The sequence below is a fragment of the Piliocolobus tephrosceles genome, chromosome 18, assembly GCF_002776525.5.
Source record: "Piliocolobus tephrosceles isolate RC106 chromosome 18, ASM277652v3, whole genome shotgun sequence".
In the NCBI taxonomy this organism is placed as follows: Eukaryota; Metazoa; Chordata; class Mammalia; order Primates; family Cercopithecidae; genus Piliocolobus; species Piliocolobus tephrosceles.
In genome coordinates, this window is record NC_045451.1 from 24082002 (window position 1) to 24109480 (window position 27479).

General features: G+C 37.6%; 1 protein-coding gene across 6 annotated transcripts in view; it reads left to right on the forward strand.

Annotated features, from left to right (window-relative positions):
* TCF4 (transcription factor 4) overlaps positions 1–27479 on the forward strand; it is a 366762-nt gene that overhangs the window by 77555 nt on the left and 261728 nt on the right. The window contains exon 1 of one of the 6 annotated variants that reach the window (XM_023218362.1): positions 1263–1452. The exons of the other annotated variants lie outside the window; for them this stretch is intronic. Within the exon in view, the coding sequence (XP_023074130.1) occupies positions 1434–1452 (19 nt within the window). The 5' untranslated portion in view covers positions 1263–1433. Of the gene's footprint in view, positions 1–1262; positions 1453–27479 lie in introns of those variants that run through there. 6 annotated transcript variants of the gene reach the window in all.

A 27479-nucleotide genomic window follows, 5' to 3' on the forward strand; every position in this document is an offset into this window, starting at 1 on the left:
TCTGGATTAATGACATTGAACATTTTTCATGTTCATGATTCTTATTGCATGTGTAAAATAAGGTGTTATCTGGAATTGCAGTGAATGGTACATGCCATTTAGTTTAGCTCCATATCTAGTGCTTTGCAGCAATGATTAATTATTTTTAGTATTTCACAAATCAGTTTTTGCTGTTTTTGAACCCAGAATGTCTGCCTAAGTGCAAGTTACATTAGTTGAGAGTTGGTCTTATTTTACTTTTTGAGTATTATTTTTAAAAATTGTCACTCTGTATAATTTTCTCCCTTTATGTCACGTAACTTTATTGAGAAATGCAATTCAATCAGGAATAATTTTGCTTAGGTAAAACTACTTTGTCCAAGAAATATACTGTCAGTTCCAAATAAGTTTTAAGTTTTGAAAAAAAATATTTATTTAGAGAAAAATTTGTAATCACTCAGAGTATTTGACTGGATTTGAAGCGTAATTTACTTTTGGAATGAATTTAGAACTCTGTTGTTAAAGTACTTTGGCATAATTTGTATATCCAGTAGAATAAAAGTTGCCATTTTTACAAGTCAGTGTTTTAATGCTGATTTGGTACTTTTGCTCTGTGAAATTCCCCACACTCCAGTATAGGAATTGAATGAAAACATATACCTTATTAAAATCGTAGAGGTAAGTATTTTCAGCTTCCTAAACAGCAGAGAATGCTTTTTTTCACTTTTGTAATTACTCTGTTACCTACATCTAAGTTGTAAATCCAAAAATAGAACTAGGATTTTATTAACATTTTCTGCCCTTCATTGCTTCCGGTCATACTTTGCTGAACTGTGTTCAAATATGTTGAAAAATAATTCCATGCATTGTGTGTTGAAAATGATATTAAAAGTGTATGTGTTATGTGGAAGAAACAATCAAAACAGATCTACTCAGACATCAACAGGATATTATTACCCCAAAGAAATGACGACAGTTTGCCAGCTTGATGCGTAAAGGAAGGAAATTTACAAACATCTCCAAGAGAGGCATGTTGAACGGTTGAAGGAAATGAGGCACGTCCTGCTTTTATTGTGCTTGTTGCAGTGGGATTCCCAGAAGACTGAACAAGGCTGTCCTGAGACCTCTGTTTGGCAAAGATCTTGTTGATTCATATTTTATTTTTGTTTCAGTAAAGGTCTGCTATTGTTCAAATTTCTAATGTAGCTCATAAACACAAAGCCAATATCATTTCCCCTTCTACTGACTGATGTATACAAATAAATGAAAATCTGTGGTCATCGTTAACTCATGTTCTGTTTCCATGGAGCATAGGAGAGTAACAAGGAAGGCCCCTTAAAAGAAAAGCCTTTTGAAGTGGAGGTCTCAGTTCACAAACTTTAAAAGTTCACGAAGTAGTATTTTAGAATTTTAATCACCAGATATATTGGGGGAATTTATTACTTCCTATTCATATGGAAGAGGACAGCGGAGGTAAATATTTATGTAACTTGTATTTTAAAAGCGTAGTCTTGATTAAAATGTTTGATCTATCGACTTCTGAATCCTTAGAAGTTTGAATTGCTGGACATTTTTGACTGGGACTTTTTACAAAGGCTTCTGTGTTGGAATGTGTGGTTCAGGATTTTGGTTTCAAATTTCTGTCAAGTTGGACACATATAAATGACAAAGTAATGTGGAATATTATAAACATTTCTGCTTTTTTAAGCTCTTTTTTTTTTTTTTTTTTTGCTATCTCTATCAAAATGCCTGAAAATATCATGACTCTTTAGATGGAGAAATAGAGGAATGGAAACCATTCTGGATCCTCTGCTGTGACTCAGTCAGTCTAAGGGGCAGACTGAGCGCTGTATCTGGAGTTTTACGCTATGAATGTGCACCTTTAAGCTTGAGTCAGAGAATGTGGTTACTGTCGGCCTTATTCATTAAGAGGTGCTGCATAGAACATCAGGGGGAGACTTGGCCTTGCTTTAGTAGAAATTTAAAGGAGACAAACGTGAAAAGCAGTGTCAGAAAGTGGAAGACCAGTGTTAAAAATCTTTGGTTTTGCTTTCATTTCTCTTAATTATTTCTTAGGATTATTGCTTTAGATCATTTTCCCAGACATTTTCATATATGAAGAATTCCAAAGAAAGTTATTATTTCAACTCTTGAAAGATACGCTTCAGGGTGAAGGTAGGGCTTGATTATCAAAGGAATTTCCCTGGCTGGAGTCCTAACAGTTTAACTTCCTGTGATTCCCCACACCCCCTGTCCCTTTATTTTTGGCTCAGAACTTCAGTAATGTCTGGATTGATGGAATTCCTCTGGGAGGCAGATTTGAGGGTCTAAAGGTGCTTCTCAATAAAGATTTTGAGGAATGATATTAACTTACTAGAGGCACCCCTCTATTGTTTTAGTATAAAGGGGATGAGATTTGGGGGAATCATTTTGGATGTCACATTAAGCCACTAGCCATTTTACTCTTGATGACCTTAGTTGCCTTTAAACTGTATGTTTAGTGGGGATCATTCTTTCAGCAATTCATTCTCTTTTAAATGCAATTTGATTTATAATTCTGGGGGCTGCCTCTACATGCTGTACTGTCAAGAGAGACATCAAATATCTTCTGAGTAGTTTTCGACATAGTGAATTAAAACTAAAAAAACAAGTAGTGATATTACCAACATCTTAACTGAGTATGTGGTGGTGGTGTTTGTGTGTTTGTATGTGTGTGTCTGTCTGTCTGAGTGTTTTATGTTGCTGTGCCTACTTGCTTTTAGGTAACTAGTTTTACCAGAGAAGAGAATAACTTAGATTATATCAAAGTTTTTTTATGTAATGGTTTAAAAACCTGCCCTGTGTCTAGTACTCCTTTACGAAGTCCGCAAGACTTGGAGATAACAGTGGACAATAATGTTCCTTAAGGACTTACAGAAATAAGACACACACAGATATATTTAAATTCCAATTAATCTGATTTTTTAGTGAGGATTATTGAAGGGCTAACAACTTAGACTCAGAAATGGAGTTTTTTTCCTGTTTAAAATATGAAGAGATTTAATAACACACAGGAGTCTTGCTATGATTTTTGAGGGGAGATTTACTCTAATGTTTCAGATAATCTGTTTAACAGTTAATAAAAATACGATTTACGTTTTGTTTGGATTTTTTAAAGTCAGCACATAATTTCTAAAAGTAAGCAAATTTCTTGTAGGGATGGTGAAATGAAACCTTGTAGCATTTAGCATGTATTGCGCTTTTGTTATTTGCAGTTTGTTATTAAGTGTTCCTAGGAATAAAAGGATGTGCACAGCAACGATGTTTACTGTGCCGATTTCTGGTATTTTATAATTAAAGAGCAAGTGTGAGCTGGGGAGGGTGGGCTGGAAAGCATGGATTCTGGCTTTAAATCTCAGCTTGACCACTTACTACCTGTAACCTGGGGCAACAGTTATTTAATTTCTCTGTAAAATGAGGATAATACAAGTCCCAAGTCCCTGCTTCATTGGGCTATGGGAATTAAATGAGTTAATGCGTCTAAAGCATTGAGGACAGTGTTCAGCCCGTAGTAACTGCTCAGAGAGTATTTTTAAGCTATTAGCATGATCAAATTGAGAGAGGAGAAATATAATTGAGCAGTTTCTCAGTTCTTGTTAGAAATAATCATTGCATTTGAAAATTCAACAAAATATTAACATTCAAAACCCATTTTCAGAAGTGGTGGTGGTAGAATTGCTATAACGGAGGAAAATTTAGGAATGAGAGCCTGGTTAAAAGACAGGGTGGGTGGACCTGGAGTAGGTTATAGATCAATTTAAAGCAGCAGAGTTTTCTAAAGATGCTTCTAGTTTTACTTTAAATAAGAATGAGTTTACAGTTGCACATATAAAATAATAAGGTGTTATTTGCCAGAGGCATTTTGTTGGTGGGGGGGGGTGGGAGAAAGTTTTGGGGTGTATTGCGTGTGTTGGGGGTACATTTCCCCTGTCACCTTTTTCCACTGTTGCTGGTCCTCTGGTCAGGAAGCCTCCCTGTCCCCCACTAGTTCTGTTATTTGTTCCTGGATAGCATCAACTTGAGCATGAGACTTTATAGGCAACACATTAGCCTCAGCGTCTCCTCCTGGTCGTAGTCATTTCCAGGTTACATGGGTCAGTTTCTCCACCTTACTTGAGTGAATGCCTAGAAAGGCTAGTTCAACCTAGAGAATTTTGGGGGGAATGGAGAAGCTAAGGGTAACTCCTCAACACCAACACTTGAACCCAATCAATACTTGATAGATTGCGCCCAGCACACACAATACACCCAGAAATCTTCTCCCTGATCCCCACCCAACTAAGTTTCAGCCAAAGTTAGAATTCAGTGGTTCCCTCTGTGTCTGCCCCTTAGCTGTTGCTGTTCAGGTGCAAAGGTGTTCATTTCTTTACCCATGTGTAGTTGCCTAATACCCAACTAAACTGCATCGAAGTATGTAACCCTTTGGTAGGCAAAAAAGATAATTAGAATACAGTAGTACCCCCACCCGTCTTATCTGTGGTTTCATTTTCTCTAGTTTTAGTTACTGTCCATCAACTGTGGTCCAAAAATATTAAATGGAAAATTCCAGAAATAACTCCTAAGTTCTAAATTGCTCGCCATTTTGCATCATGTGATGAAATATTGCACTGTCCTTTGCCGTCTCATCAGGGATGTGAATCCTTACTTTGTCCAGCAGATCCACACGCTAGACACTCCCTGCCTCTAAATCACCTCTAGGTTTTCAGATTGACTGTTACTGTGGCAGTGCTCAGGTTCAAGTCACCCTTATTTGACTTAACTATGGCCCCAAAGCATAAAAGTAGCGAATCTGGCAATTCAGATATGCCAAAAGGAAGCCATAGAGTGCGTCCTGTAAGTTACAAGGGAGGAGTTCCCCACTTAAGAAAAGGCCGGGCCTGGTGGCTCATGCCTGTAATCCCAGCACTTTGGGAGGCCAAGGTGGGTGGATAACCTGAGGTCAAGAGATCGAGACCAGCCTGGCCAACATGGTGAAACCCCGTCTCTACTAAAAATACAAAAATTAGCCGAGCGTGGTGGCGGATGCCTGTAATCCCAGCTACTTGGGAGGCTGAGGCAGGAGAATTGCTTGAGCCCGGGGGCCGGAGGTTGCAATGAGCCGAGATTGGGCCACTGCACTCCAGCCTGGGTGACTGAGTGAACCTCCATCTCAAAAAAAAAAAAAGAAAAAAGAAAAAATATCGTATGCTGAGGTTGCAGTGTATTATAATTGTTCTGTTACTCTTAGTTATTGTTGTCAGTCTCTCACTGTGCCTGATTTGTGAACTAAACTTTATCATAGGTATGTATACATAGGAAAAATCATAGTGTATATAGAATTTTGTGCTATCTGAGGTTTCAGGCATCCACTGGAGATCTTAAAACCTATCCCTCTCTTAGAGTGAGTACTGTGATTATGTTTAAATAAATGAATGCATGCTTGCTTGTGGAAATATTTTTATGTGTGGGGTGTATATATGCATGTGTGTGTTTGTTGCATGTGGACATTTTAATGTGTGTATATTATCATAGCTGATGGTTTTCCTTTGGACATTTGGCTTCATTTTGGGGAAAGAAAATACAGTTTTAGAATCAGGAAGGTGATTGGAGGATTCCGTCTGAATGTATGTGTGTATATAAATAAAATATATTATCAAAAGCCTGACTTGGGAACTGGAAAGTAGCAGCCTCAGGTCCTCCTAGGTTTATTGGAATTACTGGCAAGTAGCCTAATCCTCTCTGCAAAGAGAGGAAGTACAGTTTTATGGTAGCATCACGTGGGATGAGGGTCATTGAACCAGAGAGAAACTGCTGCTGTTTGATTTCCACTGGAAGTCATCAGCATTTCTTGATCTAGAACAATGATAAAAAGTGATCTGGTCTTTAAGTAAAACTCGGATTTAAGGGTTTATCCTTAGAATCTGACCTTTAAAACTGGAAGCACAAGCTTTCCAGCTTTGAATTCACTCCATTTCAGAGATGAAGAAACCATTTCTCAAAGAGGTGTCTCTGTTGAGGTTTCACAGGGAACAAGTCAGGTCAGCTGAATCCAGGTCTAGTGTTATTTCCATGCAAATATATTTTATTCTTCATTTTTGCAGTAATCTTTAGATTAAACCCACTCCTATACTGTTGGAGTAGTCAGGCACATGGATAGGGTGTATGTTTCCCAGATTTGAAAGTTGGTTCTCCATGTCATACTTATTTGTTCTAGTTGCTCTTTTCTCAGTTTTCTTATCTGTACAGTGGCGGCAGTTATTTCATAGAATTATACTGAGGACGTGAGTACTCAGCATAAGTGTTAGCTATAATAATTATTATGTTATTAATGATTATGTAATTATTATGTATTGTTGATAGTAATATAATAATATATTGCTTTTCAGACACTTTAGTTAGCTATCCAGCATATGACAATAAAAAGGTGGCTCTGTTGAAGAGAAGGATTCCATAATTTTCTTGTGAAATTAGCACCATAAATCATTGAACATCTTGCTTCATTTTTGTGTGAATTATTTGGATTGACTAAGTACTCTTGGTACTGGACTGAGTTACCATCTGCTGTGTTTTGCTTCCGTAGGTCAGGCTTATTCTCCTAGGGAATGGCAAGGTGGAAAAAAATGCCAATAACCTAACCCCAAAATGTATCCTTACTGTCCTGTTCACATTTATAGGACAGTTTTTTTGCTGTAGGTAAGACGGATAACTGGGCACTATTCCAACATCTTGGCAGCTTTCCTTTTTCAAGGTACTAATATTAGGATTAGCATGTTGTTTTAAAGCCATTGTCTTTCTGCACCTTATAATTGCTTGTTCTTGGGGGAGGCTTGGAACATTTGAATTAGGGTTTTTTTCTGCCAAATATGGGAGAGGATATCCGTTTTGTTTTAATACTTCAATTGGTTTTTAAAGTTGGCACTACAGTCCATTTTGCCAAAAGACAACACAAATTAGAGGCAGTGTGGGCACACTGTGTATGGTGGGACCGACTCAGAGAGAGCCAGCGAATATGCATGAGGAGAATGTTATAGCTCTGTCAGTTTTTGTATGTGTGCCTCAGTTTATTTTTGGTATTGATACCAATGTTCGGCAATACAGTGATTTGCCTCGTCTATTTTGTTTCTAAATCAAAGCCTTGGCAGATTAAAATGACAAGGAAAAGATTAAATTGTTAATGGTATAATCATATATTTCTCTAAAGCATTGAAGAATTATAGTGTCTCTACTTATTAGCATGTGTTAACTTTAGTGATTGAAACGTTAGCTAGTTTTACTCAAATATTAGTAGGATTTCTAATTTTCGTAGAAGAGCCCAGTGCCACAAAAGTGACTGGTAACTAGTATTCTTCAGTTTTCATCTTCATATAACTGTCGTGAGGATTCAAGGAAGGAGCTGGGAAATGGTTTCGTCTTCATAGATGCTCAACAGATGTGAGTTCTGTTTTCTCCCATGTGTACATTTCTTATCTTTTTGTAGACTTCATGGGAGCGGCATTTATGGATTCAGACTTACATTGTTGACAATGGCCTTGCTACCTGATAGATGATCAGTAAGTTACAGAATGAATACATATTTATAAGAGCAGCAGAGATAGGAGTACATTAGGGCAATTAGAATAGATTCCTTTTTTTTTTTGAGACAAAGTCTGTCGCCAAGGGTAGAGTGAGGTGGATCCATCTCACTGCAACTTCTGCCTCCTGGGTTCAAGTGATTCTTGTGCCTCAGCCTCCCCAGTAGCTGGATTACAGGCATGTGCCACCATGCGTGGCTAATTTTTATATTTTTAGTAGAGACCGGGTTTCACCATGTTGGCCAGACTGGTCTCAAACTCCTGGCCTCAGGCGATCCGCCCACCTCGGCCTCTCAAAGTGCTGGGATTATAGGCATGAGCCACATGCCCAGGCATTAGAATAGATTGCAAAGAAAAGTTGACTCTGTCATTCTCTGCTCCCTCCTGTATGTTGTTAAGTCTACAGGACCATATTAGTACCATTGCCTAAAGAAACGGAGTTCCCCAGGAATGTGTTAGGAATAACAAAAACTCTGTACTTTGACCTGAAAATGGTGGTTCTTGAGCTGGTTATTTTTCTAGGTATTGGTGGAATTTATGAGTCAGAGTTAGGTACTCATTCATGGATAACACAAGGACTTCTGTCAGAGATCTGGATGCTATCACTAGAATCTCTGTTTACCCTCTTGGGCCCAGTTTATTTGTCTCTTCTATGAGGAGGAGTATACCTGTTTGGCCTTTCTCTTAGGTTGCTTTTGAGAATGAATGAAATAATATGTGAAAATTCTGTTCATAAGTGTAGAAGATGGCTAGTGATGATGATGATGATGATGATGATGAAATTGATGATGCCCAAAATATGAAGAGTCCAGACTGAATTTTTGGCTTTCTCACTTCAAATTTTCAGGAATGCATGATGATAAAAAAAATTGTTATTTCTGATATCTACTGCATTGTTACTGTAGACCTTCAAAGTGTGACACAAGTAACTAAATTATTTTGTTTTGTTAGTGAGGATCACTTTTATTTTAGCGGTGTAGCCTGTTAAAATAACCTTGCATGAGGATTCTCAAAGTTGTACTATGTTTCACTAATAACTAAGGCAGTTCCATAAAAAAGACATTTAGAATGAATAAGGATAAATCAAAAGTAATTCATATCCATTGGTAAGGACGTGGCACATACCAAGTGTCAAATGTAGACATTTTAGAAATTGAAGTGTTACCATGGAATCAAAGTATTCCACTGTAAGGTTGAATATCTGAAGATACCTACTTTAAGCCGTCTGTTAAGATGAAGTTGATATTCATTTTACATATCCTGCTTGAAACCTCTTATGCTGTGAAATTTTCCTGTCTATTAAGAATAGTTTTAGAAAAATGAATTAGCTAATTCCTTAACTTGTATGTAACTTGAATGTAAGTTCCTTTCCTTAACTTGTATGAAAATCAGTTCTCCTTTGTGAAAAGCATGAGATATACCTCCTATTTTATGTTGACGTTGGTTGCATTTTCAAAGTCAGAGTTTTACATGTATGGGCCCCTATATTGTCTAGCTTTGTAATCCCCACTTTAAAAGGCATCCCAAAATAGCAACAGAAGAATAAATTGTGACTTGGGTGTGTTAGATTTGTATGATCTTGTTTATTGAGCTGCTTTGTTATTTAGTTACCAAGGATGATGTAAGCTTCTCATCCAAGCTTTCCTTTACTATGCTGCATTGTCCTTTAAATGTCATGAGAATACAAATATTTTCAAGGTAGCAGTGGGGAACAATCTAGATGAGATGACCAAAAGGACATCTCATATGAAACTGCAGTGAGCAAAGGTTTATTGGTCTTTGGATCTCTAAATAGAGTGACTTTAGATATCTAAATATAGTGAAAACCAGAATTCAGTGACTTTAGATTTAAGACCATAAGGGGTTGTAACATCTAACTCCTTTTCTCTCTAATGAAAAAAAAAAAAAATGGCCACAACAATGCGGTGGATATCAGAAACAGAAACTTTTCATCATCATACATTCCTGGAAATACCAAGTTAGAAAGGCGTAAAAGAATAGAGAGAAGAAAACCTGTCATAGTGTATCTACCTTGGTTAGTGTTTTTCACTTAGAGGATTGCATATTCATATGAGAATTGCTGAGAGAAACAATTAAGTTAGAGCAAATACTCTCCTTTCATTGTTACAGCCTGTAAAATGCTATTTGTGAGTTGCTACTTATCTATCACCATTTCTCTTTTTCCACTTCATTGTTAGTGTTTGTATGATTGGGGTGGGCGGGGGTCTTCTGGATGGGGTTGCTCATACTCCACAAAGCCTTTTCCCCCTTCTGTTTAAAGAAGACACAGCTGAAATCAGTCTCTTTGCCTTTTCATGATATGGGGATACGGTGGAATCAAAGCAGTCAGGATGAAAGCCCAAAAGCTTCCTGTTTCCAGCTGTTTTCCTCAGCGAAGGTTTTTTTTTTTTTTTTTTTTTTTTCTCCCAAAGATGATGCTTCCTTTCAAGGGGTTTTTAATCTGCTAACTGTGTCCTCAGTTTATTTCACTACAGTAAAATGTGTTCCCTTTAGGTCATATCTGTCTCTTTTAAAACCCAACCTGTCCTTTTCAGCTGTGTTAGTTGCTACTCAAAAGAACAAACGTGATTTATAACAGTCCTTTTAATGAGGTACAAAGACCAATAAACCTTTGCCACTGGAGTTTCATCTTTTCGGTTGCTTTATTTTCATTTATGAAAAATGTGAGTTGTCAAAAAGCCATTGAGAACACTATTAATTTGACCATTTAATATTTGTAAACAAAGCCGTTAAGAATAAAATATGTTGTTATGGCCTTAAGGTTGGTTTTTTTTTTCCCTTCCGAATGCAGTATAATGATATGTAATTTGTTTAATGTAAATTCTTTAAAATTAAGGCACTGGAAACTGCATAAATGCTAAAATGAATATTAAGAGTGGCTTGATTTATTAAGTGATAATGTGCATGAAAATATGGCTTTTTTGCACTGATGTTTATTGCTTCACTTTTCGCATTGATGTTGTTTTGGAATTTTCATTTCTAAATTCTGTATCCTCTGGGGATAAATGAAATATAAAAATGAATTCTTTTAATCACTCATTGAACATAATCTCTAACTAGATCTTTCACCCATTTGCTAGATCTTCGAGGGTTCTCAATAATCATAATCATTATACATTGATTTATAAAGGAGTATCAGAGTGAGTCAGAATTTTTCTGTTTCTTTATCACTTGTCCTTCCCCAAATATCCACACTGACCTAAACGTAGAAGAATTTATCAGCAAGAAAATTCACATTGTTGCCTGTTATTTGAGCTAATTCTTTGTGATATAATGAAGCCAGTGGCATATGGGGGAGAACCACCTCATTTCATTTTCACTTTAATGCTAATTCTAACATATGCTTTTGAATTGAAGTGGGGTCCCAAATGCCAATATATGGTAAAAGAATTAAGCACTTTAAAAAAGAGAAAGTTTTCCCTTATTTACTCCTGTTGCCCACTCTCTTGAGGGTGAGAGGCTGATAGCGCTTAAAAACATGAGCATGTCTATTTTATCTGTACTGTTTAATAGAGAGCTATGAAAAAAATGGCAATTAACATATTCAGACAGAAAATCATCCTGGCTGAATGACTCATTAAATAGTCGTATAAACAGGATGTGCCGAAATGAACTGGTTCAGAATTTAGTTCCATTGGTCTTTTCAGCACACACTGCTCATTATCAGCACTTTAAGAAGCAGACTTGTGGGTGCTTAGAGGACACTTAAATTTCTTTTCTCTGTATTTTTTTCTTAAACACTTCTCCCCTCCTCCACTCCTTTCCCGTGCTATTCCTAATTCTTTGGCAGGCTAAGATTACTCTTCCAAACATGAAGCATTCTGTTGGAAATCGAGTTAGGGGTAAGAGCATCTGACTTTCATCCAGGTCAGTGGTCCTAATCCCAGATGACAATCAAAATGTATTTGAAGATTTTTTTTTTGTTTTGTTTTTTGTTTTTTTGGAGACAGAGTCTCCGTCTGTTGCCCAGGCTGGAGTGCAATGGCACAATCTTGGCTCACTGCAGCCTCCGCCTCCTAGGTTCAAGCGATTCTCCTGCCTCAGCCTCCGAGTAGCTGGGATTACAGGCGTGTACCACCATGCCTGGCTAATTTTTGTATTTTTAGTAGAGATGGGGCTTCACCATGTTGGCCAGGCTGGTCTCAAACTCCTGACCTTGTGTGATCTGTCCGCCTCAGCCTCCCAAAGTGCTGGGATTACAAGCGTGAGCCACTGTGCCTGGCCGTATCTTTAAAATATGCAGACATTGCTGAACCTCATTTTTTTGGGCTTCCCATTCAGTAGGTCTAGAGGCAAGGCCCGGTAGTCCGTATTTTAATAAAAGCTCCCAATAGGATTCAGATAGCCAGCCGGACTTGGAAACTACTCACTGATTTGTGTCCCCTCATAGTAAAAATGCTCTTTCCCCAGGTACAGGATATATGGCCATCTGCCCTCGATATCAGTGGTTTGCAGACCTGGCTGCAAATTAGAGTCACCTGGGGAGGTTGGCGAAGAACTACTGATGTTTGACCCCACCCCCAATTAAATTGGGTGGGGGGGGGGGGGGCGTTAAAACCTCCCCAGGTGATTCTACTGTACAGTCAAGTTAGAGTACTTCTGTCCTACATAAACAGATGGAGCTAAGTTTAGCTGAAAAAGTCTAGTTTTCTTTCAGAATATACTTTACCCTGTGCTAAAACTCCGTTACTGTGCCTCCCTAACCACACACACAGAGCTTAAATGTATTGCCTCTACTAAGGCTTTCACATTGATTGGTACCCTGTTCTCAGGTGGAATAGTTGCTAGGCTCTCACGATGTATCAGATTCCTGTTTCTTCCTACCTGGGTACTACATCTGTGATGTGCAGATGTGTTGGTATAGCGTGAGCACCCCACAAAGGCTAAGTAATAAGGATGAAGAACAAAATTGCAGTTTAGCAAAGGAAGGAGCATCCATCTTTTGAGTCCCTGTATACTCCAAGACAAATTCTGAATAAACAAGTTTCTTCTTTAGCAAGTTGTGATATTAAATGGGTGCCTTTCATTACATTGGCTGACATTTGCATTTCTTGGACCCGTTCTGGAAAAGGGTCTGAGATGAACCCATTGCTGAAGATCTAAAAAACAAAAACTTTCGCCATGTCAAGGGAAAGAGGAAAGATTTCCATAAGCATAATCTTGTATTATAGATGGTATGTGAAAACTCTACATCCTAGCTGCCCACAGGGATTTCAGGGGTACTTTAAGGGGTACTTACAAATAAAAGGAAGAAGATACATTACATCACATTCCCGTTACCAAGGAGAACCTCATCCTCTCTAGGAAAGGGTTCTCTCCTGTCTTACGTGTGACTTTCCACCTCCTAAGTCCCCTTGAAGTGACTGAGCAAAGACACTCTTACGACACTAAGCCGTTGGTGCTAGAAGTGGAAGTAGACGTAGCCCTTGAGGTTCAGGTGCCAGGTCCTTTATCTCTGATGGCTTGGGAAACAAAAGTCAGCAGCCATTTCTCTTCACTAGAGACTCTGAGGAGGTAAAAAGGGGGGATTCACGAAGTCATCTTGATTTTTCCGTATCTTATGGCAAAGTCTTGTGGTAGACCCCAGCACCCTGACGGTTAGTCTCACGCTTGTAAGTTTACATAAGGCTTTCTCAAGAGACTGACATCCAGAGCGCTTGCCTTAGAGAAGACTGCTGACCATGATCATGACACTGGAAGGTGTTAGGGCTGGCAAGTCTACTCTGGTATGGCAGGAACCCTGGGCCCCCGAATAAGGGAGGTGATTATGCTTTAAAGTCTAGGCTTACCGATGTGTAGGGCTGAGGGACTCACTATCAGGGTTGTGTAAGGCACGGGCCATGACTTGCAGAAGTCTGAGTGTGTGAGCACCGCCTTAAATATTGCCCCCAGGTGCTTTACTTGCTTAACCCGGGACCCAGCCCTGGCAGGGAGCAACAGCAGGAGGGAAAACCATTGATAATTTAGGTCTTCACATCTTATGCTTCATTTAATGTGGTTGATAAAGAGCCTCCTTGTAAAAATATCTTGGTGTAGAGTCCCAGGGAAGGAAACACTTGTGTGACTGACAAGCCGGCAGTGCCCATGGCCACGTGTGTCACCCTGGTGGAGGATAATCGTCCTATTATTTTTTGTCAGTAGGTATAACAAGTGGGTAGTGCTTTGGGTATTCCACTGTGATGAATTAATTTTGCGTTCATTGTAGTAGCACTGATCATAATGAATTAATTTGGTATTCATGTGGATGTCAGGTTTTTTTTTTTTTCTTTTTTTCCCTTCCAATTTCATGTAGCTTTAGTTAATGGATACTTTAAAGTACAGTACATCTGATCTGATTCTATTCTCTCATTCACTTCTCATAATTTCCCCCCCACTGGATATTGTGAGGTATTCTGTTTTTAAAACACATTTAACTTGATCTTTAAATAATTAATGTTTTAATAGCTTTACATGACCTCAAACATTCCTCCTGCTTTTCATATATAAAATAAGGAAACTAAGGTAAATAGTTATAACAAATATAACTGCTAGGTTGAATGATATACTTAATAACTTGTATATTTTAGTTTGGTTTAAAAAGATCTGAACTAATCATTTGTAATTTGTAGCCTTATTGAAGACAAATATTGCATCCCCTTATGCAAATATGAAATAATGAAAACTGTATGCCGTATATAATAGTTTGCTCTTAATTTCTTCTCTCTTCTTTCCCTCATAGACGAGATTGATAAATGTATGTGCGTATATTATTTATCTGTTCATATAAGGACATGTAATTGACTATTAGATATGGTAATTGCATAAATGTATCTTCAAGCTCATTTCCTTCTCTGTTTATAAAATAAATGTTTTTGTTAAATTGGAATATATACTGAAATAGAAGTGCCTAATTTAGGATCGAGAAACCAGGTACCCAAACAAAAATCAAACAAAATTCTGGGAACCTTTTGATAAACTTGTTCTATAACCTATATGCGTTTAAAAAATTTGTTCATCATGTTTGCTGACTATTGAAGTTACTTCTAATAGAACAAGGGTTTCCTTCATCACTAACACACCTGCTTGGCTGATTTGCTCCCGGTGGAGATGTGGTCGAACCTTAAGAAAGAAGGATGTTTTTTGCCTTACGTGTATCAAGATGGCATTTTTGGTCTTTCTTTAAATTTGAACTTGGAAGTGGTATCCTCCATATATCTCATGGCTGTAAACTTTTTTTTTTTCTTGTAATTTGACAGCTCTTGTTCAGTTTGATTCTCAGCAGCAGCTGTATTCCATTGTAGACTGCTGTGTTTCAGCAGTTGATGGATCCTGTATATTTTACTATTTAGCATATATAAAGAAGTTGGGACTCTTGCAAATGGCAAGGACCATATAACTGGGTTACTATGGCTTTCATTATTTTTGTTATTATTGTGACAGATTGTGTACAGTAATATACTAACAAAGATTTATGGCATCATGCAGCAGTAGATGTTGGGATAGAGGAGAAAACTCATGTTAAAACAAATGTCTGTAATAATAAGAGGAAAACAAAACTTCAAAAAAGCTCTGAAAATTGTTTCTAGTATAAACATTTTTATTAACATTTGTTATGGTTGAAGATCTTGAGAGTAATTGTTCGTGTATTTCTGCAATTTAGATTATGCTCTGTGCCTATTTGTGCATCATCATTCTTAGGAGATTGTTCTTTTCTTTCTTCTGTGTGTGTGTGTGTGTGTGTGTGTGTGTGTGTTTGTTTTTAGTTTTTTTATTTTACTGGAACATATAGGTATTGAATATGCAATGAACAGAAAATTTATGGAGGGCAGAATTATGAGTATCTGAGGAAAGTTTAATTACTTTTATAATTTAGATAAGCTTCATAATTTATTGTAACACGCTGTACTTTGGCACAATTTGTAACAATTATAAAGCCCTTGAATTTAGGTTCTTTACTTGGCAACCATCAACAGAGTAAGCTGTATGAAGACTTTAAGCGTTTACTTTCCTTCCTCTGCCTTGCATTGAAGGCTTATGCTGTAGTGGTTTTGTTGCTCCCATTTTCATTTGCCACATCTCCGGGTTTTATGTATCACAGTATAGTAGGCTTGTGGTTATACACTAGGAAGCAGACGAAGAGAGGACCTGAAGATACCTCCTGATGCCCAAACCTAGGAAAGGGAAAAATGGGGAAGAACTCAGATGCCTCTTGGAAATGATTCTTGCCTCAATTAAAAAGACCTCGCTATTTACCTCCATATAAAGGACATATCCTGAATTATTCAAACAATTCAGAAATCAACATTTAAAAAAATGAACATACATTCCTTTTTATAATGAAAGAGCAGTGTAAAATGGCTCTTTTCTTAGACCTAGATTATATTACTGTTAAAGGAATTGCTGCCTAGTATACAATGTTTTGATGTTGTTGTTTTCTACAACATCAATCTTATTTGTTGTCCTTTTTTGTCATGCCTGTTAAATGTGTATTTTTCTGCATTGATGTTGAAACTAATGTACAAAGTGTGACATCTCCAAAAACTGATTTGGTTGTTCCTAAAAACATTTGTCCTTAAAAATTATATTTATTTGCAGCCCAAGAATTTTTAGATTCACATTTTTCTTTTAATGACCAAACTGTAGAACAGAATTAGCTCTCATAAAACCTTGTACTTGCTGAACAACGCTCATAATTAAATGATTATAACGATTTTGTGCGACACTTTGAACTTCTAAAGTTCTTTCATATCTACGTATGTTTAGGACAAGATTTAAAAACTAAATTATTCTACAGTTGGAGTAGAAATAAGTGGCCAATTATCCAGATTTTGTACCTCAAATACCTTCCTTTTTTCTTTTTTCCAAATACCTCCTTATATTCTCCCCCGCCTTTGTGGGCTGCCTAAGTGTGACAGAAATGGGAACTGTAGTTATGAATTCTGATTCTCTTGTGTTACTGCAGGTTTTCGATAAGTCACTTGGTGCAAAACACTGAAACAGCTTATCTGTTGGCTTAAATGAGTCAACAGTCTGAATCAAACAGGTTGTGAATTGGTTAAAATAATAAACCAGTAACCCTGTGGTTGAGCTCTTGATGATTAAAGAACCAGACCTAGGAATGCATTTATAGTCTTTTAAAAGAAAGAATGCCACTTCTTTGAGCTGTGTTGCTTTGTGTAGATTTCTTTCTTTTTTTTTTTTTTTTAAAGAAAGGCTTCATTATCTGTTTCAGATCTTCATAGATGTTGCAATAAGATACTCTTTCTATTAGTATAGGATTGAAAGGATCAAAGTTAATAACTTTAACTGAGACACTTTAAAATAACATAATAGTTTATTATCTCTTTCCTTTTCAAGATTTATGTTCTTACAAGGGTACAAGGTTCCTGATTGAATGTGGTCCTACTGGTAAGGATCCCATGTAATAGAATAGTAATTCCCCTGTCTAGCATTCTCTGGGTTGTTTTAATGTTGCAAGTGAATGTGTTCTGCTGTGCAAATAAACGTAGTTCTCTTATTCACATTCCTGATGACTTGCATCCTTAAACCCTTTTGGTCAGGGTATTATTGTCCTTTATCCTGAAAAATGTCTGTGATTGTAGTGCCCTAATGCTATAAATCAATGGGGACTGAATTCAGCGCCTGCTAAGTAGTGTGAGGCAACCCTTTAAATGCAAATGCATCAGGGCTAGTTTTAATGTAATTTTAATAAGGCTGAAACCATTTTGAAGTAGACTTAAATCATAATACTAATCTTAAAAGACTATTTAGCTGAGAAGTCCCTTTATTCTCACTGGCCATTTTTCCGCTGTGTGCATGCAAACCACCTTTCATGTGATTCCACAGTTTTTCATTTCTTTTTTTTTTTCTCAAATAGAATATATGTACAGTTTGTGGTTACTTTATTGGTTGGAGAAGAGCATATATTGACTAAAATTACTTCTTTTTCTTCCTGTTTGTACATGCCTGAGTAATCCGTGTGTGTGTGTGTCCACAATATTTCAAACAAATTTGCTATGTTTTGGTCAGAGAAGTAAAAATCTAGCTCTCAATGTTGACTGGAGTAGTTATTTAAGACTATGATATTTAAATAGGGGAGTAAATGCAAAGTAGTATAAAAATGAGGAAAACATTGACAAAATCAAGCCTGACCTCAAGTCCAATATTTTTCAATCTTCTAAGCCTCTTGTTTTCACAAATTCACATTGTTTCAATGTATGTGGAATATATCTTGCTGTTTATATTAGGGTTGATGGTACAGGTGCAGGATCTTTGATCTGGGGAAATAAAGTTGGATTAGGGACTAGCTTAACTGGTCTACAGAAACTGTAGACTACAGACACTGAAGGTAAGAACCTACTGTCACATCTTTTGCAGAGAGACAGAGGCATTTTGGCCTTTGGATATTTTACCTGGGATATGTATTTTGTGTATTGGTGTAATTGTGTATTAATTTACACAAATTTAAGTAAAGAATATATTAATAAGATTCATCAAATAATTTATAAATTAATTTTCCCACATTTTTCTGTGTTCAGGAATTATCAAGGAGATGTGTAAATATTGAAGCCTATACTATATTCCATTTATTAGCTTTTAATGTATTTCATATAATTCACAAAACAGTAATTTATCATTTACATTACTCCCCTTTTCCTGTTGAGCCTTCTGAAAGAATAATGTAGACTAGCATTAAAAAAATCTTGTTTCAAGACGTGTTAATAGAAATTTTATTTTCAGTATATTCTGCATTAAATATTGTAAAACACCCCTAGAGAGTGATATTATTTGTAATGATTCCCAAGTTGCTTTGACCAGAGAACTCCATTTTTCATGAAATACCTCCCATGTGGAACATTCTGCAGAAGACAGTTTTGTGAAATGCTAACTTAGCCCAAAAGCTTTTTTAAATTAAGGCCTTTCAAGTTGGTAGTGGTATTTAGTTTCTTGTTTTTTTAAATAGACTTTGTTTAGGACAGTTTCCTAGGATTGCTGTGCCACTCATGCTAACTGTCCTGTCCTCTTGAAAAATACTACTTGTGACATGTGAACAGATATGCAGGTCTTCTACCCGAATATTTTAATACCAAATAATAGCTGTATCTTCTCAGATATTGGTAGCTATGTCAATGGAGATGTGAAATTGACTTCTGTCAATGGCTATTGTCCATTCTCCAAGACTATCTTTGTGGGTGGAGGTGTTGGTGGATATGTGTATGTTTCTCCTCCTCTTACCCTCTTAAGAGGGTGACTTACCAACAGTTTGGTCACAGCGGTGACCAGTGAGTAGAGAGCAGAGCCTTGACAATGCACCTGACTTTGGGTTCCAGCCGGATAGTATGAATGAGTGAAGCAGATGCTAAGGAGAGGTGAGTTTAGGGTAACTGGGGCAAGCGTGCCCCCTCATTAATTCAGTCAGCATCTCCAAGAATCCTGTGCAGGGCAAGTAAGATCTATCTCAGGACCAGCGATATCTCACCCTTGGTATGAAGATGAGAAGTCAGGAGACTTGAGCTGTAGGTTTGGTTGCCTCCCTGCCCCGGCAGACTTGCCTAATTTACAGCAAGTAGAAAATAATCTGTGTCTTGTTCAGATCTAAATAACGATGCTTTAATGGTACTGTAGAATATTTGTTAAAAAGAACATATCAATTATGTTTTTAGAAGCTTCTGTAAGGAAGAAAGAAATTTGACCCCCCAACTTTTCTCTTTTCTAGAACTGCAAATTGCTGCTATTTTAAATAGACTTTGTTGTTTAACCGTACATCCAGGAAAATCTAGGAAATTAAAGAAGCATGCATATAAATGATTGTGTAGCAGAACATGAACATTAAATTCAAACAGTGAAGAAATTAAAGTTAGAAATACTCTCAAACATATGAAGGTTCTAGAATCAATCCTTTAAGCACAGTCTGAGACATGGGATATCTTTGCACTTACTTGGACCTTGGTTTCTATTTCTGTGATGATTATTGGATTTGATACCATCTGATGTCCTGTTCAGCACTCAGATTCTATGAAGCTGGGTCTGAGATTAACTTAGGTCTGAGATTGACATAAAGGGGAACTGGTCCCTAGATGTCCTCAGGGCTGAGAAGTTATTGATTTCTCAAGTATAATAGGACTGCACAGACGCACAATTTGCACCAATCGGAACAAAATGTTTAACAAGTTCTGAGTATAGAAAACACTTTGCAATTTGAATTTCTATGATTCCAAAATTCAAAAAAGCTCCTTTTTGATTAAATGCACTGCCCTCAACCACACATGCTCATTTTCTCTGTCTACTGCTTTGTCATTCTGTTTATTTAACTTTGCTTGGCATACCAGAGTTGTAACGCTGAGATTTTAAAGTACACATGCAAAATTGGAATGTGTCAGAGAACCTAGGAACAGATTCATCAGAGGAGTCATGAGGCACATTGCACATGCTTTAACATCAAGGTGTAAACGGAGCCCATTAAACCATTAGTTAAGTGGTGATCGGGAGCAAGAGCCTGATTAGATTACAAAATCTTCTGTGTGTGAGCGCGGTATGTGAAAACATAACACTTGATCCTCACCACAGTGCCACGAAGATTCAATTAGAGAACTGGTATGTGCCCAGATTTGGGGACATAAAGGGCAACTGGATTTTGAAGGAAAGATGGTAAGGAAACACCTGCAAAAATCTGCTTCTCTGTGCAACAGACTGGGTAATTGCATATGCAGATGGATAGTTAGGGATATAATTACTTGATTTGTGAACACAAATGCCCTTTCGATTGTGTGAGTGTTGAATTTTGCAGTGACAGGTGCCTGCGGATTGCTGTGTGTGTATCCTTTGCACCCCTCTTTAAATATTTGGCCTGGAGTATGTCTTCCATTCATTGTGAATGGAACCACCGCCTTCCCGCCCCCATGATGGTCTGGGGGAATTGTTACAGCTCTTAATGTCTCTCCAACTTTTTCTCATAAATAATAACCTTAATTTGAAACCTTAACTAAAAGAAGGACTGCATAGAGGCATGTGGTGAAGGGCTTACGAATTATGCACAGAATTCATTTTTTAAAGCTGCTGGATGTAACTCATTAGTTTTCATTGTTTTCTCAAAATAAGGAAAACTATTAACCAACACTGCAGACTAATAGCCTGGATTTTTCTTCCCCCATAATCAACTGAAGTTTAATGGAAATTCATCTTTTGAAAGACTTCCTTTTTTCTCCTTGCTTTTTCTTAACCTTTCCATTAATACTATTCCAATATCTTCTCTAATTTCTCTCAACTAAATAGCATTCTCAGTCATTCCTTTTCTATGTCAACATTTCTATACCTCACTGAAGATGTTTGTAAAAATACTGGTGCAGTCCAAATGGGATTTATTTTTAAATTCAAGAATTTGTTAAGCACTCACTTATGTGGAATGGTCAGGTCATCTCCATATTCCTTTCTCTGGCCTTATGGAGAAAGTGGAGGAAACGGTGTCTGCCTTTAATGAGGTTGTTAACGTGCCTGAACTACACAATAAGTTATTAAGTCATACTTTATGTGATTATTCAGGTTCTTTTTTTTTTTTTTTGCTCCATTCTAAATCAAACTATCTAAATTATTTTTGTCAAATAAAGGCTAATTTCAGCAGTTATTGATAATAAACTCATATCAGTTTGAATCAACACATACCTATCAATGTGTATGATACTCTGCTAAGTATAGTACATCAGTAATCTCATTTAATTTTGTCAAACAATATATATTATTCCCATTTCACAGATGAGCACACTGAGATATAAGATTAAGTATATTACTCCTGCCACATAGTTAATAAATAGAAAGGGATTAGATTTCAGAAATATGTGCCTCTCTAGCCCACGTTTGTTGCTGTTTTGGCATCTAATTTGCGAATATAAATAAATATATCTAAATAAAAAAAAAAAAACTTGAATCTGCCTTTTTAAAGGAGCCTGCCAAAGAGAGGCAAAATAACCGCAGAAATCCCATTTTGACTGGCTTTGATATGAAGACTTCACACAACTCTTATTTTAATTTCTTGGTATTTCCTTATGCTTTGCTGCTCTTCTGAGGCACATTTTCTCAGTAAGATATTCTTTATGCTTTTTGACTAAAAATGTGGGGATTAAATTTTACCCACAAGAAGGTTTGAAACCGTTCTTTCTAATTCTTCATGTGTCATTAAAAAAGTATCCGTATATATTTTGGTGCGTGTGGAGAAGGAGCTGGCACTGTGTGCTCAAATAATGCTCGGAACCACCTGCTTTGAATGTGGTCTGATTGAATCAGATGACGACTGCTTTTCATCACCGAGCTGGGATTGGGATGTGGGGGGAATGTTTTGTTTTGATATTTCACATGTGCTTAGGTGTTCGTGGTTTCAGGTTGTTTAAGAACAGACTCTCATTGAGTGTTGCTGAGTCCTGTGGGGGAGATTTGAAAGGAACCTTGAGGATTTCTAGGTCTGTTTCAAAATTACGTCCTCTTGTGTGGTGCATTTATTTGTGTTCAGGATGCAGATTGCCTTGTGGAAAATGGCAAATCATTTTCCCTCATAAAAGGTTTCTTTTGTTTTTCGTTTGTTTGGTCTTCAGCTATTTTTTGGTAGTCGCCCTTCGTAAGTTCTGATTATCAGTACTTTCATCATTTATACCACTCGTTTCTCTGGAGTTCTTGGTGCACTCTGGGTCCACTTTTCTTCTTTGGGGCGATGATTAACATCTACCCTGGTACTCACCTGGTATTTGAGGCTCTGAACTTGATTATCTTCTCTTCGACTGCAGCTCGTGGCCCTTGTAGGCAACGTGCTTCCCAAAGAGCCTGAAAGAGACTACAGCTCACTTCCTGCCATCAGACAGTATGTGGGGAGGTCAAGCGGCGGGCAGGGGAGAGGCTTGGTGAATTTCAGACTTTTAGGCCCCAACTAGAAGAATCTGCTTCAGTATGTCTTGGAGCTACCCAGGAATATGTATTGTTAACAGTGCTCCAGATCCGAGGGTCAGTTGGAATTAGGAAAACTGTGGCTCTAACTGATGCCCCAATACTTCTCAAAGTGGGTGCCCCCACATCCTAATATGCTAGATGTGTTTTGTAACTGCAGATTCCTGGGCTGCACTGGGAGTGGTGGCCCTGGACCAGCCTTGGTCTTGTGTCCCCCACCACACTCTTGGGATTTGTATTTGTACAAACTTTGGAGAACGAACTGTCACAGAGATTCTAGGTGACAGGAAATTGTGGGGTAAATTGGAGGATTACAAATCATGCTTCTAATATCAGTACAGGTACACACAATCCTCAAAATAGGGGACAGGTGTGTTTGGAAAGCTTGTTTTGTAAAGAGAGTCTTTTCTCCCTTTGACTTCTCTTCTTTACATGAAAGCTACATTTCTGAATTAAAAAGAGAGGGACAGAGGGAAAAAAAGAGAACAATAACAACAAAAGATTCCTGAGGCATACCTAAGCTGCAGGAGCCAGGGGAGTGTCCCTTGTTTTACTTGGTGATGACTATGTTTGAACAGCCCTTTGCTTTGTCCTTCCTGTCCTCTGACATGAGGGTGCAGGATCGGAATCATTAGAAACCCTAGGTTAGTAGCATCAGGCTCCCTGCCCTGTATAGTCTCTAGTCTCTGGGAGGACAGAGCTGCAGCTTAAGTTGTGCTTTTGTCTTGGCAAGCACCTTTCAATTTTTATCCTAGCTCAGTTGCTTTGTTTGGCATTTTACTGGCCAATACTCCTTTTCTTTTCTCTCTTCTCCATCTCCTAATTCTCAACCTCTTCTGGGGCCAAAAACTTGGAGGAAGGACTTTTAAAAAAACCAATTTCACTCCTGTTTATGTAATCGTTTCTATATTACAGAAGGCTATGGTTTGTTTTAAAATGTATATGTTTATTTCTTTGCTTTTCTCCCTTGTGACTGAATTTTTGAAAAATGCTTGAAACACGGACACCAAAACAGAGTATACGTGTGTCACATTTAAACGGAAAACCCTGTTTGTTTTGTATATTAGACTATAGCCAGTGAAAACTCAGGGAGTAAGGATTTTCGTGACTACAACTGAATATAGAACCTCATAGGTTTTTGTTGTAAGTATAAATATTGAGAATAGTTTTGTTTGTTTATGCCAGTGCAGTTTTATAGCAAATCCTTTCAAATGGGGTGCAAAGCCATCCATGGATGTTTGTAAAGGCTTTGCAAAATCATACATAAAATAAATTGTCCATTTGATTTGAACAAGTTTTGCAATTATTTGTGGCTTTAACAGGGGCTTGTGAAGGGCACTGTATTTATCTACCAGCTGGTTCTACTTTTTTTTTTTTTAAGAAAATGGAGAGCTTTGTATACAATCCCTTGGGTGAACCAGTAATAAACTATATATTGGGTAGTCAAGTCATGCCATTTCAAATCTGTTTTACATTGTAAAGGGGTAATAATTTGTGAATTTCATCTCATAGAAATTTTTATGCTTCAAATCAAGTTGTTATCCCATCCTCGTCTATTTTTTTTTATTGATCCCCTCACTCAATGTTTTAGAGAAATAAAGCATACAATGGAAGCTCTTGCTGGGAAAAAATGCTTTCTTATTTATTATATTGTATCTTGTAATAATATGTTTCTATCACCATTTAAAAACATTCTGTTAGTTACTGATGATTATTTTGTCAAATTCTACGAATTTGGTTCTGTTTTCTTTTTGTGACAAAAGATTCTGAATATTTTCATGTGTCATAAATGCACTTCTTCATATGACAAATGTTCATTGAGCTCTTAGCAAGGCATTGGTGTCAACCCTGGTTCATAGGTGCCCGGAGTTCCTGTCCTTCTGAAGCTTGCATCCTGGTGGGGATAAATAAAGATACCAACCAACAAATATAAATATATGTATCTGTATGCATGTAATTGATTAATGTCTGTGTGTGAGTGTTTCCTCGGTGGCATTATACGTTTATTTATTCATTCTTCATGCATTTGTTGTGTGGGAAAGAATGTTTTCCAGGTTGAGGAAAGACATGAGACTCGACAGCCAGGGATATATTAGGTAACGGTGAGGAGTCTGGTGTGATTGAGGCACAGAAGGAAGTGCCAATGCAAAATAACATGAGAAGAAGGTACACAAGATCTTGAGCACCTTAAATGCTAGCCTAAGGAATTTTACATTTATACCCAAAGCAATCGGGAGCCACTAAAGATTTTTGTATGGAGAAGTGACAGTTGTCAGTGGCTCATAATAGATTGGAGCGGGCACTTTTGCTGAAGTTAGGGAACCTGTTTTCAGGTCCTTATTATGAGAGGTGATAGTTAAAAGAGGAAAGAAGGGGAGAGGGTTGGCAAAGGCTGTAGTTAGTTACATTGAGTGAGGTCAAGTGAAATGTTTTGAAGCATTCCTATGGAGAAGTTCCAGATCTTCTTACCTTTCATGACTGTTAGACTTACTCTTCAGTGAAATAAGACTGGTCTTGATTTTTCCATGGGTCTTGAGTTAAAGCGTTACCCTTTGCTACTTGGGCTCTACGATTTCACCGTTCTCTGGCCACACTTTGGAATTCACTTCTTTGTGCTCTCCAATATTTGATTTCTTTCTTGTCTTCTTTTATTGTTGTTGTTGTTGTTGTTTTTTGTTTTTGATACAAGAGTCTCACTCTGTCACCCAGGCTGGAATGCAGTGGCATGATGTTGGCTCGTTGCAACCTTCACCTCCCGGGTTCTTGCCTCAGCCTCCTGAGTGTCTGGGATTACAGGTGTGTGCCACCACGCCCGACTAATTTTTGTATTTTTAGTAGAGGTGGAATTTCACCATGTTGGCCAGGCGGGTCTCCAACTCCTGGCCTCAAGCCATCCGCCTGCCTCAGCCTCCCAAAGTGCTGGGATTACAGGCAACATGAGCCACCATGCCCGACTTTCCTTCTTGCCTTAAGAGTCCTGCTTCAAGGAAACTTCCATCTCCTTTTCAAAAACTATTTCAGTAACAATCCCTTGGTGTTTGTTTACCATTTGTAGCCTAAACTTAAAACTTTTTCCTCATATTAGTTATTTTTCAAAGACACTTTTCGTCTCTTCAACTAAATTTCGAGCTCAGGATTCATAATTTCTTTGGAGAGGCATAAACAGAAAGTTAGGTCCTGTCCCATATTTCTAAGTAGTAGGATTTATTTTTCCTTCTATTGAAATGAAAATATAAATGGCCTTTGAGGCTCCAGGAGAGCCCACAAAATTTTATTTAGTCCAAAATATCGCAAAACTTCAGTATTATTAATACTTAAAGATGGTTTGCCTCAAGCAAGAAATATGAAGCTCCGGGGAACACATTCTGTGTGTGTGACACATCCAGACAGTGTGGTTTGCCAAATGCTAGCTGATCCAGAGTGAGGTTCTTAACCTTCATCAAGTCAGGGACGGCTTTGAAAATCCAACGCAAGCTATAGACTCTCTTCCCAGAAAAATGCATATAGCTAAATACATGAGGAAAATTCTGCAGTGCTTAGGCTGTGTATGTAGCATGTGTGTAGGTATGATATTGGGAAATCCAAAAGAAAAATGCTTTTTAGGTACCTTTTGTAGCCATTAACGTTACCTGTGCTAAGTGCTCATTAGATATTTGCTGTCTGATTCTATTCATGTGAGGGCCACAGGGACCAGGAGAGGTGAGAGCAAAGATGCATGCACAGATCAGAGAAGGATTAAATAGGAAATTATGCAGCATGTAACTTATATATTTTCTGAAAATGATGCTTCTGTGGGCTTAGATAAAAATGAGTGGCCAGGAGAGGATTGCCGTTGGTTAAATGAAGTCTGGATTTATCCAGAGTTGGTGTTTCTTGTTAAAGAACCTCAGTGAGCAAGTAAGTTCATAAACCTACTGGGGTGCTGGTGGAGGGGGAGATCTACTTTTTATTGTAGTATGTTTTCAGCTGCAACAAAAGAAAACCCTGACTCAAATGGACTTAAACATAGGGAAATGTATTACATTACGATACCTATTCCAAAATCTCTGGTGGTTTCCCTCCTCTGTGTACTGCTTTCATCCTAGGAATGATAAGAACATTCCTGCTTTGGTTCTGGGCATCACATCCAAACAGAAAAATCATCAAAGAGGGTAAGAGGTCATCTGCTGGTGTGTCTCTTTCCCTGGAGTAGGGAGATGTTTCCCAGAACCCAGTGGAGGCTGCAGCTTTGTGTCTTAGTGCTCATTTTGAAACTGGTACCTGGCCTGGGGATGACAAGGGGTGTGATTGGCTGCAGGACTTGGGGGTTTCCCTCTGGAACTAGAAATGATGTCACCTGTTCCTGATCCACTAGGAGGAGTGGTGGCTATGTGAACAGATGGCAATTATACCAAAACTGCTGCGGGTTCTACTAAGGAGGAAGAAGGGGAAAATAGATATTGGACCAACAGAACTAACAGTGTCATTGTATCTTCTGATAAACTCATGTTCTGCATAAAAAAAGAAGTCATGTTTTTTTTTTTAAAAGTTATCTAAATCTATGTTATTTTCTCTACCACAACACATGGGGTACACTCATATGCTTAAGTCCATGTGATTGAGCTTTTATAATAGATGTTCTGTCCACACAAGAACTGGTTTCCATGGCCCCCACTCAGTTTACTTATGGGCCCTACTGCCATGCACAATTAGGAGAAAGGCAAGATTCTAGCAACTTGGACTGAACTATCGAGTTTGCCTAAACTCATTATTTACAGCAGGACTTTTCTTCACAGGTGCATTGTTAATAGGTTTGATTACTTATTCTTGCCTTGGAGAATTTTCAGGTAAGACTTACAAAGTGATACGAATTGTCATCTCTCAAATGCATCTTTAATTTAAACATATTCTCTAAGTTTCTGGGTAGAGGAAGAGGGAAAAAGTACATGAAAATGAATTTAAAATGCTTGTCAGAGTCAGTATTAATTTAAATTGTTGCGATTT